The sequence below is a fragment of the Oncorhynchus clarkii genome, chromosome 20, assembly GCF_045791955.1.
Source record: "Oncorhynchus clarkii lewisi isolate Uvic-CL-2024 chromosome 20, UVic_Ocla_1.0, whole genome shotgun sequence".
Taxonomy (NCBI): Eukaryota; Metazoa; Chordata; class Actinopteri; order Salmoniformes; family Salmonidae; genus Oncorhynchus; species Oncorhynchus clarkii.
This window is the reverse complement of record NC_092166.1, coordinates 36,989,272-37,004,344: the sequence shown is the minus strand read 5'-3', so window position 1 is coordinate 37,004,344 and position 15,073 is coordinate 36,989,272. Positions and strand designations below refer to the sequence as shown.

The 15,073-nt window shown below is 42.2% G+C and overlaps 1 protein-coding gene across 5 annotated transcripts in view; it reads right to left on the bottom strand.

Annotated features, from left to right (window-relative positions):
- The window catches only part of LOC139376318 (zinc finger protein 512B-like), a 75,982-nt gene extending 63,157 nt beyond the window's left edge, over positions 1-12,825 (bottom strand). For all 5 annotated transcript variants that reach the window (XR_011627902.1, XM_071118708.1, XM_071118710.1 and 2 more), the window contains exon 1: positions 12,705-12,825. Coding sequence is in view for 4 of the 5 variants with exons in the window: in XM_071118708.1 (XP_070974809.1) it covers positions 12,705-12,825 (121 nt within the window). In the remaining variant the exon portion in view is untranslated. The remainder of the gene's footprint in view (positions 1-12,704) is intronic.
- Between the last annotated feature and the right edge of the window lie 2,248 nt (positions 12,826-15,073).

Genomic DNA, 15,073 nt, shown 5'->3' with positions numbered 1-15,073 from the left:
GGAGTATTGGATCCCGTGGATGTTAGTGAAACAGACTAGTGGAGAATTGGATCCCGTGGATGTTAGTGAAACAGACTAGTGGAGTATTGGATCCAGTGAATGTTAGTAAAACAGACTAGTGGAGAGTGGATAATTGGATCCAGTGAATGTTAGTGAAACAGACTAGTGGAGTATTGAATCCAGTGAATGTTAGTGAAACAGACTAGTGGAGAGTGGAGTATTGGATCCAGTGAATGTTAGTGAAACAGCCTAGTGGAGAGTGGAGAATTGGATCCAGTGAATGTTAGTGAAACAGACTAGTGGAGAGTGGATAATTGGATCCAGTGAAAGTTAGTGAAAAAGACTAGTGGAGAGTGGAGTATTGGATCCAGGGAATGTTAGTGAAACTGCCTAGTGGAGTATTGGATCCAGGGAATGTTAGTGAAACAGACTAGCTGAGAGTGGAGTATTGGATCCAGGGAATGTTAGTGAAACAGACTAGTGGAGAGTGGATAATTGGATGCAGTGAATGTTAGTGAAACAGACTAGTGGAGAGCGGATAATTGGATCCAGTGAATGTTAGTGAAACAGACTAGTGGAGAGTGAAGAATTGGATCCAGTGAATGTTAGTGAAACAGACTAGTGGAGTATTGGATCTAGTGAATGTTAGTGAAACAGACAGGTGGAGAGTGGAGTATTGGATCCAGGGAATGTTAGTGAAACAGACAGGTGGAGAGTGAAGAATTGGATCCAGTGAATGTTAGTGAAACAGACTAGTGGAGAGTGGAGAATTGGATCCAGTGAATGTTAGTGAAACAGACTAGTGGAGTATTGGATCCAGTGAATGTTAGTGAAACAGACAGGTGGAGAGTGGAGTATTGGATCCAGGGAATGTTAGTGAAACAGACTAGTGGAGAGTGGAGAATTGGATCCAGTGAATGTTAGTGAAACAGACTAGTGGAGAGTGGAGAATTGGATCCAGTGAAAGTTAGTGAAACAGACTAGTGGAGAGTGGATAATTGGATCCAGTGACATTTAGTGAAACAGACTAGTGGAGAGTGGAGTATTGGATCCAGTGAATGTTAGTGAAACAGACTAGTGGAGTATTGGATCCAGGGAATGTTAGTGAAACAGACTAGTGGACTATTGGATCCAGGGAATGTTAGTGAAACAGACTAGTGGAGAGTGGATAATTGGATCCAGTGAATGTTAGTGAAACTGACTAGTGGAGTATTGGATCCAGTGAATGTTAGTGAAACAGACTAGTGGAGAGTGGAGAATTTGATCCAGTGAATGTTAGTGAAACAGACTAGTGGAGTATTGGATCCAGGGAATGTTAGTGAAAAAGACTAGTGGAGAGTGGAGTATTGGATCCAGTGAAAGTTAGTGAAACAGACTAGTGGAGAGTGGAATATTGGATCCAGTGAATGTTAGTGAAACAGACTAGTGGAGTATTGGATCCAGTGAATGTTAGTGAAACAGACTAGTGGAGAGTGGAGAATTGGATCCAGTGAATGTTAGTGAAACAGACTAGTGGAGAGTGGAGTATTGGATCCAGTGGATGTTAGTAAAACAGCCTAGTGGAGTATTGGATCCAGTGAATGTTAGTGAAACAGACTAGTGGAGAGTGGAGTATTGGATCCAGTGAATGTTAGTGAAACAGACTAGTGGAGTATTGGATCCAGTGAATAATAGTGAAACAGACTAGTGGAGTATTGGATCCAGTGAATGTTAGTGAAACATACTTTTGGAGTATTGGATCCAGGGAATGTTACTGAAACAGACTCGTGGAGAGTGGAGAATTGGATCCAGTGAATGTTAGTGAAACAGAATAGTGGAGAGTGGAGTATTGGATCCAGTGAATGTTAGTGAAACAGACTAGTGGAGAGTGGAGTATTGGATCCAGTGAATGTTAGTGAAACAGACTAGTGGAGTATTGGTTCCAGTGAATGCTAGTGAAACAGACTAGTGGAGAGTGGAGTATTGGATCCAGTGAATGTTAGTGAAGCAGACTAGTGGAGTATTGGATCCAGTGAATGTTAGTGAAGCAGACTAGTGGAGAGTGGAGTATTGGATCCAGTTAATGTTAGTGAAACAGACTAGTGGAGAGTGGAGTATTGGATCCAGTGAATGTTAGTGAAACAGACTAGTGGAGAGTGGAGTATTGTGTCCAGTTAATGTTATTGAAACAGACTAGTGGAGTATTGGATCCAGTGAATGTTAGTGAAACAGACTAGTGGAGAGTGGAGTATTGGATCCAGTGAATGTTAGTGAAACAGACTAGTGGAGAGTGGAGTATTGGATCCAGTGAATGTTAGTGAAACAGACTAGTGGAGTATTGGATCCAGTGAATAATAGTGAAACAGACTAGTGGAGTATTGGATCCAGTGAATGTTAGTGAAACATACTTTTGGAGTATTGGATCCAGGGAATGTTACTGAAACAGACTCGTGGAGAGTGGAGAATTGGATCCAGTGAATGTTAGTGAAACAGAATAGTGGAGAGTGGAGTATTGGATCCAGTGAATGTTAGTGAAACAGACTAGTGGAGAGTGGAGTATTGGATCCAGTGAATGTTAGTGAAACAGACTAGTGGAGTATTGGTTCCAGTGAATGCTAGTGAAACAGACTAGTGGAGAGTGGAGTATTGGATCCAGGGAATGTTAGTGAAACAGACTAGTGGAGAGTGGAGTATTGGATCCAGTGAATGTTAGTGAAGCAGACTAGTGGAGTATTGGATCCAGTGAATGTTAGTGAAGCAGACTAGTGGAGAGTGGAGTATTGGATCCAGTTAATGTTAGTGAAACAGACTAGTGGAGAGTGGAGTATTGGATCCAGTGAATGTTAGTGAAACAGACTAGTGGAGAGTGGAGTATTGTGTCCAGTTAATGTTATTGAAACAGACTAGTGGAGTATTGGATCCAGTGAATGTTAGTGAAACAGACTAGTGGAGAGTGGAGTATTGGATCCAGTTAATGTTAGTGAAACAGACTAGTGGAGAGTGGAGTATTGGATCCAGTTAATGTTATTGAAACAGACTAGTGGAGTATTGGATCCAGTGAATGTTAATGAAACAGACTAGTGGAGAGTGGAGTATTGGATCCAGTGAATGTTAGTGAAACAGACTAGTGGAGAGTGGAGTATTGGATCCAGTTAATGTTAGTGAAACGGACTAGTGGAGAGTGGAGTATTGGATCCAGTTAATGTTATTGAAACAGCCTAGTGGAGTATTGGATCCAGTTAATGTTAGTGAAACAGACCAGTGGAGAGTGGAGAATTGGATCCAGTGAATGTTAGTGAATGGAACCCGTTCTTCCAGTCATAAAAAAATATGTCTCACTCAGACTCTGTGGTGATTTCAAAGTCACCATTAACCCAGTCTTGACTGCTGAAAAATATCTACTACCCCTCAATTGACTAACTCTTTTCTGGTTTAGATGGAGGACAAACGTTTAGTAAGATAGACATATGTCAGGCCTATCTACAGATACATGTGAACCAAGAGTCACAAGAACTGTTGACCGTAGTGACTCAAAGGACTGTGCAGCATTCTGCAGCGATACGCCATCACATCTGGTTGTGGCTTAGAGGGGCTATCATTTGTTTTTCAACAAGACAATGACCCAACACACCTCCAGGCTGTGTAAGGGATATTTTATCAAGAGAGTGATGGAGTGCTGAATCAGATGACATGGTCTCCACAACCCCCCGACCTCAACCCAATTGAGATGGTTTGGGAATAGTCTGGCAGCTAACAAGCTAGCAGCTAACAAGTTCTCAGCATATGTGGGAACTCCTTCAAGATTGTTGGAAAAACATTCAAGGTGAAGCTGGTTGAGAGAATGCCAAGAGTGTGCAAAGCTGTCATCAAGGCAAAGGGTGACTATTTGAAGAATCTCAAATATAAAATATGCACTAAAGTTCAAAGGTTTGGCATTGTAGTTGTCAATTTGTTGATGTAATCTGAAGAGATTTCACCCCATGATTCCTGAAGCACCTCCCACATGTTGGATTGGTTTGATGGGCACTTCTTACGGTCAAGCTGCTCCCACAACAGCTCAATAGGGTTGAGATCCGGTGACTGTGCTGGCCACTCCATTATAGACAGAAAACCAGCTGACTACTTCTTCCCTAAATAGTTCTTGCATAGTTTGGAGCTGTGCTTTGGGCCATTGTCCTGTTTTAGGAGGAAATTGGCTCCAATTAAGCGCCGTCCACAGGGTATGGCATGGCGTTGCGAAATGGAGTGATAGCCTTCCTTCTGCAAGATACCCTTTACCCTGTTCAAATCTCCCACTTTACCACCACCAAAGCACACCCAGACCATCACATTGCCTCCACCATGCTTGACAGATGGCGTCAAGCACTCCTTCAGCATCTTTTCATTTTTTCTGATTCTCACAAATGTTATTCTGTGTGATCCGAACACCTCAAACTTAGATTCGTCTGTCTAACACTTTTTTCAAATCTTCCTCTGTCCAGTGTCTGTGTTCTTTGCCCAACTTAATGTTTTCTTTTTATTGGCTAGTCTGAGATAGATTTTTCTTTGCAACTCTGCCTAGAAGGCCAGCATCCCGGAGTCGCCTCTTCACTATTGACGTTGAGAATGGTGTTTTGCGGGTACTATTTAATGAAGCTGACAGTTGAGGACTTGTGAGGCATCTGTTTCTCAAACAAGACACAGTAATGACCTTGTCCTTTTGTTCAATTGTGCACCTGGGCCTCCCACTCCTCTTTCTATTCTGGTTAGAGCCAGGTTACGCTGTTCTGTGAAGGGAGTAGTACACAGCGTTGTACGAGATCTTCAGTTTCTTGGCAATTTCGCATGGAATAGCCTTCATTTCTCAGAACAAGAATAGACTGACGAGTTTAAGAAGAAAGTTCTTTGTTTCTGGCCATTTTGAGCCTGTAATTAAACACACCAATGCTGATGCTCTACATACTCAACTAGTCTAATTAGACAGTTTTATTGCTTCTTTAATCAGAACAGTTTTCACCTGTGCTAACATAATTGCAAAAGCGTTTTCTAATGATCAATTAGCCTTTTAAAATTATAAACTTGGATTAGCTAACACAACGTGCCATTGGAACACAGGAGTGATGGTTGCTGATAATGGGCCTCTGTACACCTATGTAGATATCCCCTAAATAATCTGCCGTTTCCAGCTACAATAGTGATTTACAACATTAACAATGTCTACACTGCATTTCTGACCAATATCATGTTATTTTAATGGACAAAAAAATGGTGCTTTTCTTTAAAAAACAAGGACATTTCCAAGTGACCCCAAACTTTTGAACAGTAGTGTATGTTGATTTGTTTAACAGTTCTTTGGTTAGTACATGATTCCATACAAGTTATTTCATAGACTTGATGTCTTCACTATTATTCTACAATGTACAGCAATGGCCAAAAGCATTGAGAATGACACAAATATTAATTTTCACAAAGTCTGCTGCCTCAGTTTGTATGATGGCAATTTGCATATACTCCAGAATATTATGAAGAGTGATCAGATGAATTGCAATTAATTGCAAAGTCCCTCTTTGCCATGCAAATGAACTGAATCCCCCAAAAACATTTCCACTGCATTTCAGCACTGCAAGAAAAGTACCAGCTGACATCATGTTAGTGATTCTCTCGTTAACACAGGTGTGAGTGTTGACGAGGACAAGGCTGGAGATCACTCTGTCATGCTGATTGAGTTTGAAAAACAGACTGGTAGCTTCAAAAGGAGGGTGGTGCTTGGAATCATTGTTCTTCCTCTGTCAACCATGGTTACCTGCAAGGAAACACATGCCGTCATCATTGCTTTGCACAAAAAGGGCTTCACAGGCAAGGATATTGCTGCCAGTAAGATTGCACCAAAATCAACCATTTATCAGATCATCAAGAACTTCAAGGAGAGCGGTTCAATTGTTGTGAAAAAGGCTTCAGGGTGCCCAAGAAAGTCCAGCAAGCGCCAGGACCGTCTCCTAAAGTTGATTCAGCTGCGGGATCGGGGCACCACCAGTACAGACCTTGCTCAGGAATGGAATTAGGCAGGTGTGAGTGCATCTGCACGCACAGTGAGGCAAAGACTTTTGGAGGATGGCCTGGTGTCAAGAAGGGCAGCAAAGAAGCCACTTCTCTCCAGGAAAAACATCAGGACAGACTGATATTCTGCAAATGGTACAGGGATTGGACTGCTGAGGACTGGGGTAAAGTCATTTTCTCTGATGAATCCCCTTTCCGATTGTGTGGCATCTGGAAAAAAAAGCTTGTCCTGGAGAAGACAAGGTGAGCGCTACCATCAGCCCTGTGTCATGCCAACAGTAAAGCATCCTGAGACTATTCATGTGTGGGGTTGCTTCTCAGCCAAGGTAGTGGGCTCACTCACAATTTTGTCTAAGAACACAGCCATGAATAAAGAATTGTACCAACACATCCTCCGAGAGCAACTTCTCCCAACCATCCAGGAAAAGTTTGGTGACGAACAATGCCTTTTCCAGCATGATGGAGCATCTTGCCATAAGGCAAGTGATAACTAAGTGGCTCGGGGAACAAAACATTGAAATTTTGGGTCCATGGCCAGGAAACTCCCCAGACCTTAATCCCATTGAGAACTTGTGGTCAATCCTCAAGAGGCAGGTGGACAAACAAAAACCCACAAATTCTGAGAAACTCCAAGCATTGATTATGTAAGAATGGGCTGCCATCAGTAAGGATGTGGCCCAGAAGTTATTTGACCGCATGCCAGGACGGATTGCAGAGGTCTTGAAAAAGAAGGGTCAACACTGCAAATATTGACTCTTTGCATCAACTTCATGTAATTGTCAATAAAAGCCTTTGACACTTATGAAATGCTTGTAATTATACTTCAGTATTCCATAGTAACATCTGACAAAAATATCTAAAGACACTGAAGCTGCAAACTTTGTGGAAAGTAATATTTGTGTCATTCTCAAAACTTTTGCCCACGACTATAGATAATAGTAAAAAATGAAGAAAAACTCTTGAATGAGTAGGTGTTTTAAAACTTTTGACCGTTAGTGTACACTTGTTGGTCAGTTTATTAGGTACACCACCCCGTTCACAAAAATGTATCGCTCCTACAGAGTCACGTGGCCGTGGATTGCTTCTTAAAGCAGGCAGACATTCATCGAGGCATTCGGTTACTGTTCGATTAAACATTAGAATGGGTAAAATTACTGACCTAAACGACTTTAAGCGTGGTATGATCGTGGTATGATCATCGGTGCCAGCTTGTAGATGAGAGAGGTCAAAGGAGAATGGCAAAATCGGGCAAGCTAACAAGCGGGCCACAAACAGACAAACAGCAGCGCAGTACAACAGTGGTTTGGGGAACGGCATCTTGGGATGCACAACCCATCAATCCTTGTGACGGATCGGCTATTACAGCAGACGACCACACTAGATTGAACTCCTATCAGTTCAAAATAAGAAGAAGCAGAGAATGATTTACATACATCCACCGTGGTGACCGTAAGCACAGTATTGAGATTGCCTGCAGTGACAACAAGCTCAGTAGGATGATGCTGTGACACACCGCCCCAGACCATGATGGATCCTCCACCTCCTTATCGATCCCGCTCCAGAGTACAAGCCTTGGTGTAATGCTCATTCCTTCGACGATAAACGCAAATCTTAACGACCGTCACCCCTGGTGAGACAAAACCGCGACTCGTCAGTGACAAGCACTTTTTGCCAGTCCTGTCTTGTCCAGCGACGGTGGGTTTGTGCCCATAGGTGACGTTGTTTCCGGTGATGTCTGGTGAGGACCTGCCTTACAACAGGCCTACAAGTCCTCAGTCCAGCCTCTCTCAGCCTATTGCGGACAGTCTGAGCACTGATGGAGGGATTGTGCATTCCTAATGTAACTCGGGCAGTTGTTCTTGCCATCCTGTACCTGTCCCGCAGGTGTGATGTTCGGATGTACCGATCCTGTGCAGGTGTTGTTACACGTGGCCTGCCACTGAGAGGATGATCAGCTGTCCCGTCCTGTCTCCCTGTAGCGCTGTCTTAGGGATCTCACAGTACAGACATTGACATTTATTGCCCTGGCCACATCTGCAGTCCGCATGCCTAATGCACGTTCACACAGATGAGCAGGGACCCTAGGCATCTTTCTTTTGGTGTTTTTCAGAGTCAGTAGAAAGGCCTCTTTAGTGTCCTAAGTTTTCATAACTGTGACCTTAATTGCCTACCGTCTGTAAGCTGTTAGTGTCTTAACGACCGTTCCACATGTGCATGTTCATTAATTGTTTATGGTTCATTGAACAAGCATGAGAAACAGTGTTTAAACCCTTTACAATGAAGATCTGTTTAGTTATTTGGATTTGTACAATTTATCTTTGAATGACAGGGTCCTGAAAAAGAGACGTTTCTTTTTTTGCCGAGTTTATGTATTATTATGGATTAATATAATGTGTCGGTCATTTTGGACCATCATTTGTATTCACTGCTTATTTTAGTATACATTACATTTCCAGGGAGGGGGAATAAGGACATACAGCCTCATTCTCATGACACACACACACTCCATCATTACCAAACGTATAACCCAATGTGCACACAAGGGGCGCACAAACAATTTAGACAACAAGGATCTTGATCCAGGAGAGGATTGAATGTCTCTGTTGTAACCAAGAAGCTTGATCTTGACATCTAGACAATTAGCAAACCAAATGCATAGCGGGAGCCCTGATCTGATATCATTTATTTGACACATCTTAGATTTCTTATAGTTATACTTAACTTATAGTTAAAAGAATTCCCCCCCCCGGTATACAGTATAAACGGCCCAAGCCTAAAAATAAACACACAACACGAACGCACACACACACTCCCCTCAATGCCTTGCTTCCATGCCATCACTAACTCCAATGTAAGTGCATATGATCAAGAAAATTAATCTAATTACTACCCAAGACCATACACTACTGTATTGTCATGCTTTCCATTTCTTTAGTAATGCTTTGGCTGAAGTTCACACACACACACACACACACACACACACACACACACACACACACACACACACAGTAACATTACATAGGGAAACTATTTTTCCCTTTTTCCCAATTGCAAAATCTGTCCTGCAAAATTAGACCTCTCACTATGGCAAACAGCAGTTAGACATCATGAGGAGCATGCTCACACCCACACACACAGTAACGTTACATAGCTGAATATTATTAACATAAATAAATATTCCTAGGACGTGTAGGAACCTGGTGGACTCTCATTGGTCTGGCCTGAGACACTGTGTTGTAGCAACCAAACAACTGGTTCATATTAGAGAAGGCCTGGTTTTCCAAGTGTGTCTTATTGTTTTAGCAGTCATCATGATCTTTTGATTTATTAGATAGGAATTAGATTCCACAGTCTACTCCATCCAGACTTGCTCACTATCCAAACGGATAGGTTACTGACTGATAGAATATCCAAATAGGACCCAGGTGAACCAAAAGCTTCACTTCAACAACTGATTCACTTTATTATCACTTCTGAATAACTAGCTATATAACATATCAGAACACATTCACATCAACAATATGTCTAATGGGGTAACATCAAACTGTCCATCTGGAGCAGGACCCTTTCACATCATGAAAACTGTCTTCTTCTTCTTTAAGGTTTAATGGCAGACTACACTTATTGGTGAATTGCCGCCACCTACAGTACAATCAATTATACTTTAAGATACGATAGAACAAAATTGTGAAGAAGGAAAATTACCCTGCCAACTATTAGTCCTAACAACAAACAAAAAACACCACCTCATTCCACCATTTAACCCTCACTAATCCTACTCCAGGTCAACAGTCTGGGAGGACACAACACTACCACTCAACACCCCCTGCAACTCCTCTGCAGTAAAACCTCGCAATCCCAAGTACTTCTCTGCAGCTGCCACCACGACCTCTATTTTCTGTGACTTACGTTCCATTTCTGCAGTACAGTTGACTACCAAGGCTATGAATACTAAGAAACCCACCTTACTGAAGCACATATGTGACCCGTTTCAGGAAAATAGGCATATGTTGCAGGTCACCACTTCACAGGAGAACCGTTTGAACGTAAACTTTTATCAAAATGCGTTTTTAAATGCCTTCTCGAACATAAACGTTCATGTGCCTTAATAACAAACTTGTATGACATCTGTAAATACGAATACAATCTTTAAATTACGAGCCTAGTTGGTTTAGCCACAGAAAAAGTAACCAACCTTCCCACTAGCCATGATTGGCTGAGATAATGAGTGGGCTGGACATGCCGAGAGATGCGTTTGGATTGGTCTGCCATATAGCACGTTTCTGTATATTTGAGCTGGTCAGTATGTGTAGGTAATCCAGTCTAACATGGCTTTACATTTTTTTATTGTGTATTAAAACTGCATAAGTGTTTCTGGAGGACCGAGGAATCAGTGGAATTCGAGTATGATAGCTAAGGAGAACACACCTGTCTCCGGATTACATCTTCAAACAAAGGGCAAATATGGCATCCGGCAGATGCATTCGTCCATGAATTATGTATACGGGTAAGATAGTCTAGCTAGCTACATTTTTTAGATATGACACATTTCTAATTTTAACAGAAAGAGCCATTTGCATGGCTAGCTATAGCCTAATGTTAGCTAGCTAACATTAAACATGGTTGGTTAGCTATCTACAGATTCATGCAGGGTAGTGACGTCATGAGTTGGGATTATGGTTCATTGTTGATCAAGCTAGCTAACTTTAGCTGGCTGGCTCGCTAGCTAACATTTCGTGTATCTTATTATTCGTATCTCAGAGCTATTTGCATGGCTAGCTATAGCCTAATGTTAGCTAGCCAACATTGAACCTGGTTGTTTAGCTACCTGCAGATTCATGCAGGGTAGTAACGTCATGAGTTGATATTATGGCTCATTGTTTACCTAGCTAGCTACAGTACGTCTTAACAAAAGACTCCACTATGCAAGTAACCATCTTGGGTGCATTCGTAAATTTAGTCTGGCCATCTACTCCGATTTCAGAGACCTCTCGTCTGAGTGTACCAGAGTGCAGAATAACTGATGAATTTACAAATGCTCAACTTCCGTTGAATATGGCCGGTGTCAAAAAAAGCGTAATTACATTCTTTCCAGCAGCACAGTTACAGTCACCAATGTTCTGGATAACATGAAAACAGCCTAACCAGCTCTGCTACGGTGAGTAAAATGGTCAGAGTGGGGTGTTCGTAGCTAGCCAATGTAGCTAGCCAATGTTAGCAAGTTAACTTGGGTGCTTGACTTCTGTTGTTAGTACAGAACGCTCGGATCGACCCTTAAAGAGGATGGGTGAGGCTGAAGCTTAAAAGGGTGTGAACGATGCTGAATGGGTGTAGACAAAAAAGGGTTCTCCAGTTGTAGTAGCAAAATATTCAAAGGCCATTTTCTCAAAAGTGAGTTTACAAGTTTATCCAACTTTCAAAGCAAAATGACTTTCCCTGTAGTGTATGATATACGATTTTGTAGCTCAGTCTCTTCTTTTATCCAATGTAAAAAACACAATTTCAAATGTTGCTACATAAGACTGATTTGAGCTGGTTGGTCACATATTCTTCCCACCACTCTCTATTGGTCTCTGCCTACTTACAGAAATCCTCAGGATCCCTCACCCTGTACCCATCTTCCTCTAACACCCCCTTCACTACTTCAGCATACAACACTTTCTGTACTAACCTGGCAAACTCAACCTACCTTTCTTTCACCAGATATCGCCGATCTTTGGCCACATGGGTAACCCCACATCTAACAAACACAATTTTCTCCACGGATACTACATATTTCTTTGTCTCATGCCCTCTGGCACACTACTCACATCTAAGAATCTTCCTCCTATACACTCCTGCAACATGACCATAAGCTTGGTACCTAAAACAGTAGTATTTTCGGAACAAAATCTCTCATGGGATAACTGACATCCTAACTTGACCTTGTCGGGCGAACACTCTGCATCAAAACTCAGCAAGACAGACAATGTCTTCACCACGCTCTCCACTGGGTCTGCATAGCACCAAACTGCGGGCTGCACTGACACATTTCCGCTGATCCACCTCAACACTTAATGACACCCCCGTTACCACTCCTTTCAACAGCGCCCTGCTCCGGAGAGCAATTCACAGTTCTTGTCCCTAGTCGTGTGGTACAGCGCGCCCTCTGGACAGAAGAAACACAATAAATCCTCAAGTTCACTTCCGAGTTACTTTCACCAACTCACCAGTTCCCAACCTCTTCTCCAACCAACCTGACACCACATATGGATCAGTCAGAATACAAGGATCCATTCTCTCCACAAATCTCACTCCCACTGGACCAGAATCATCCTGGTCATCACCAGGACAAGGCTTGAACTCGTTGGTGCTCACCGCAGGTACATCCTCACGTTCAATTTCTTTCTTGTAGCCCTTCCAAAAGTTCTGGGAGAAAACATTTTTCTCCTGTTTTTTCTTGTGCACCTTCTTATCCTTCATCAGACATTCCAGAAGGCTTGTGTCCCTCCCCTCACCTCCCCTCACTCCATATTTAGTCATAATGTTCCACGTTCCTCCTTTTTTTCCTGTCAACTCAGCCCTTTTTACCGCCCAACTCAGCCGTGTCAATGAATGCCCTTCTCCCTTCCAAACGCTCTCATGAGAGCTGTGCTGAAACAAAGCCTGTGCACAGTGACTGTGCATGGTTGTGATCAGAGGTCACTTACTGTGTTTGTTGTTCTCAGGGGCTGTAGCTGTGGTCCTGGCAGTCTCCTGGGGGTGGGCCTGTTTTGGAGGACGACCCCTTGATGACAGCTTTGCCAGCCGTGGGATACTGGGGATCTCCATGCTTGGGGACAGGAGAGGGAGATTAATATATAGTTATGTAAACGATGTTTCAGTCAGACACATCCAAGGTCGTCTAAAGTTGACTAGTTGTACTAATCTGTAATCACAGTGTCATAACTATGATATGAAGTTTCAGGAACTTTGGTAGCCTAACTTACAAACGGGTCAATATTAGACACACATTAAACCTAACAAACATCTAATCACCTTGCTAAAAGTATTCTTCTGCAATCCTCTCTCAACATCCAGTAAAATTATTTTTTCCAGCCCTGGATTGTTAAAGCTATCCAGATGGAGGCAAAGCCAACATGACCTTCCATGTTTCATTTAAAAATCAATACTTTCTCAAACACATGAACTGAACTCCATGGTAACATGCCACTTAGATGGGAGTGGAGTACAGTAGTACAGAGCCAATGTAATAAGTTAGTATTGTGTTGGAGAAGTTCGAGCATGGACTGAAATCAAGAATTGCATCGATATATTAGGCTGGAATACCTCATCATTCCACTAATGCATTTTATTTATATTTAAAGACCATTAAGTTTAGTGGGCTGGAGTGTAGCCTTCGTGCCTGGTTCATTTAGTCAGATGAATCAAGTCCAGGCTTCACCAAATGAACAACAAAGACGGAATGCAATATGACATTTAATTAAATCGTTTGGGGAATGGCCTGGTCTCTGAGGGAAGATCTTCAGAGTCAGATGATGTACAGAATATCATGTTGATTCTGGCCATCATCACTCCAAAGCACACTGGTTAATGGCTGATGAAATATTGCCAGTGGAGGATCATCCTACTATTTAATAAATGTTTTATTTTACCCGGTAAGTTGACTGAGAACACGTTCTCATTTACAGCAACGACCTTGGGAATAGTTACAGGGGAGAGGAGAAGAATGAGCCAAATGTAAACTGGGGATTATTAGGTGACCGTGATGGTTTGAGCGCCAGATTGGGAATTTAGCCAGGACACTCTTACAATAAGTGCCATGGGATCTTTAATGACCTCAGAGAGTCAGGACACCCGTGTAACATCCCATCCAAAAGACAGCACCCTACACAGGGCAATGTCTCCCAATCACTGCCCTGGGGCATTGGAATATTTTAATATTCCATTGAATAGTAGTGCCTCCTACTGGCCCTCCAACACCTCGTCCAGCAGCATCTGGTCTCCCATCCAAGGACTGACCAGGACCAACCCTGCTTAGTTTCAGATGCAAGCCAGTAGTGGTATGCAGGGTGGAATATTGCTGGCAATAAAGTGAATTGACTAAGTGAATTTCATACCAATTAAAATAGTGAAACATTGAAAAAGTTATGATAGAGACATACCCAAGACGACTCAGAGATGATAGAGATACCCAAGACCACTCAGAGATGATAGAGACATACCCAAGACCACTCAAAGCTGATAGAGGCATACCCAAGACCACTCAGAGATGATAGAGACATACCCAAGACCACTCAGAGATGATAGAGACATACCCAAGACCACTCAGAGATGATAGAGACATACCCAAGACGACTCAAAGCTGATAGAGACATACCCAAGACCACTCAGAGCTGATAGAGACATACCCAAGACGACTCAAAGCTGATAGAGACATACCCAAGACGACTCAAAGCTGATAGAGACCTACAGTTCTACAAAGAACTGACTCAGGGGTGTGAATACTTACGTAAGTTAGATATTTCTGTAAAATTTCTAAAAACAAGTTTTCACTTTGTCATTATGGGGTATTGTGTGTAGATGAGTGAGATACGAAAACTGTGTAATCCACTTTGAATTCAGGCTTTAACACAACATGTGGATTAAGTCAAGGCAATGTATGTACAGTATCAGTCAAATTCAGACACCTACTCATTCCAGGGTTTTTCTTTATTTTTACTATTTTATACATTATAGATGAATAGTGAAGACATCAAGACTATGAAATAACACATATGGAGTCATGTACTAACACTTAAAAAAAGTGTTAAACAATATATTTTATATTTGAGATTCTTCAAAGTAGCCACCCTTTGCCTAGATGACAGCTTTGCACACTCTAGACATTCTCTTAACCAGCTTCATGAGGAATGCTTTCCAACAGTCTTGAAGGAGTTCCCACATATGCTGAGCCCTTGTTGGCTGCTTTTCCTTCACTCTGCAGTATAACTCATCCCAAACCCCTCAGCTCCTAGCTGTGCCCTGGACACCATGTGAATTGATTGCCCCTCATCTATCTTCAAAGTTTGTTCTGTTA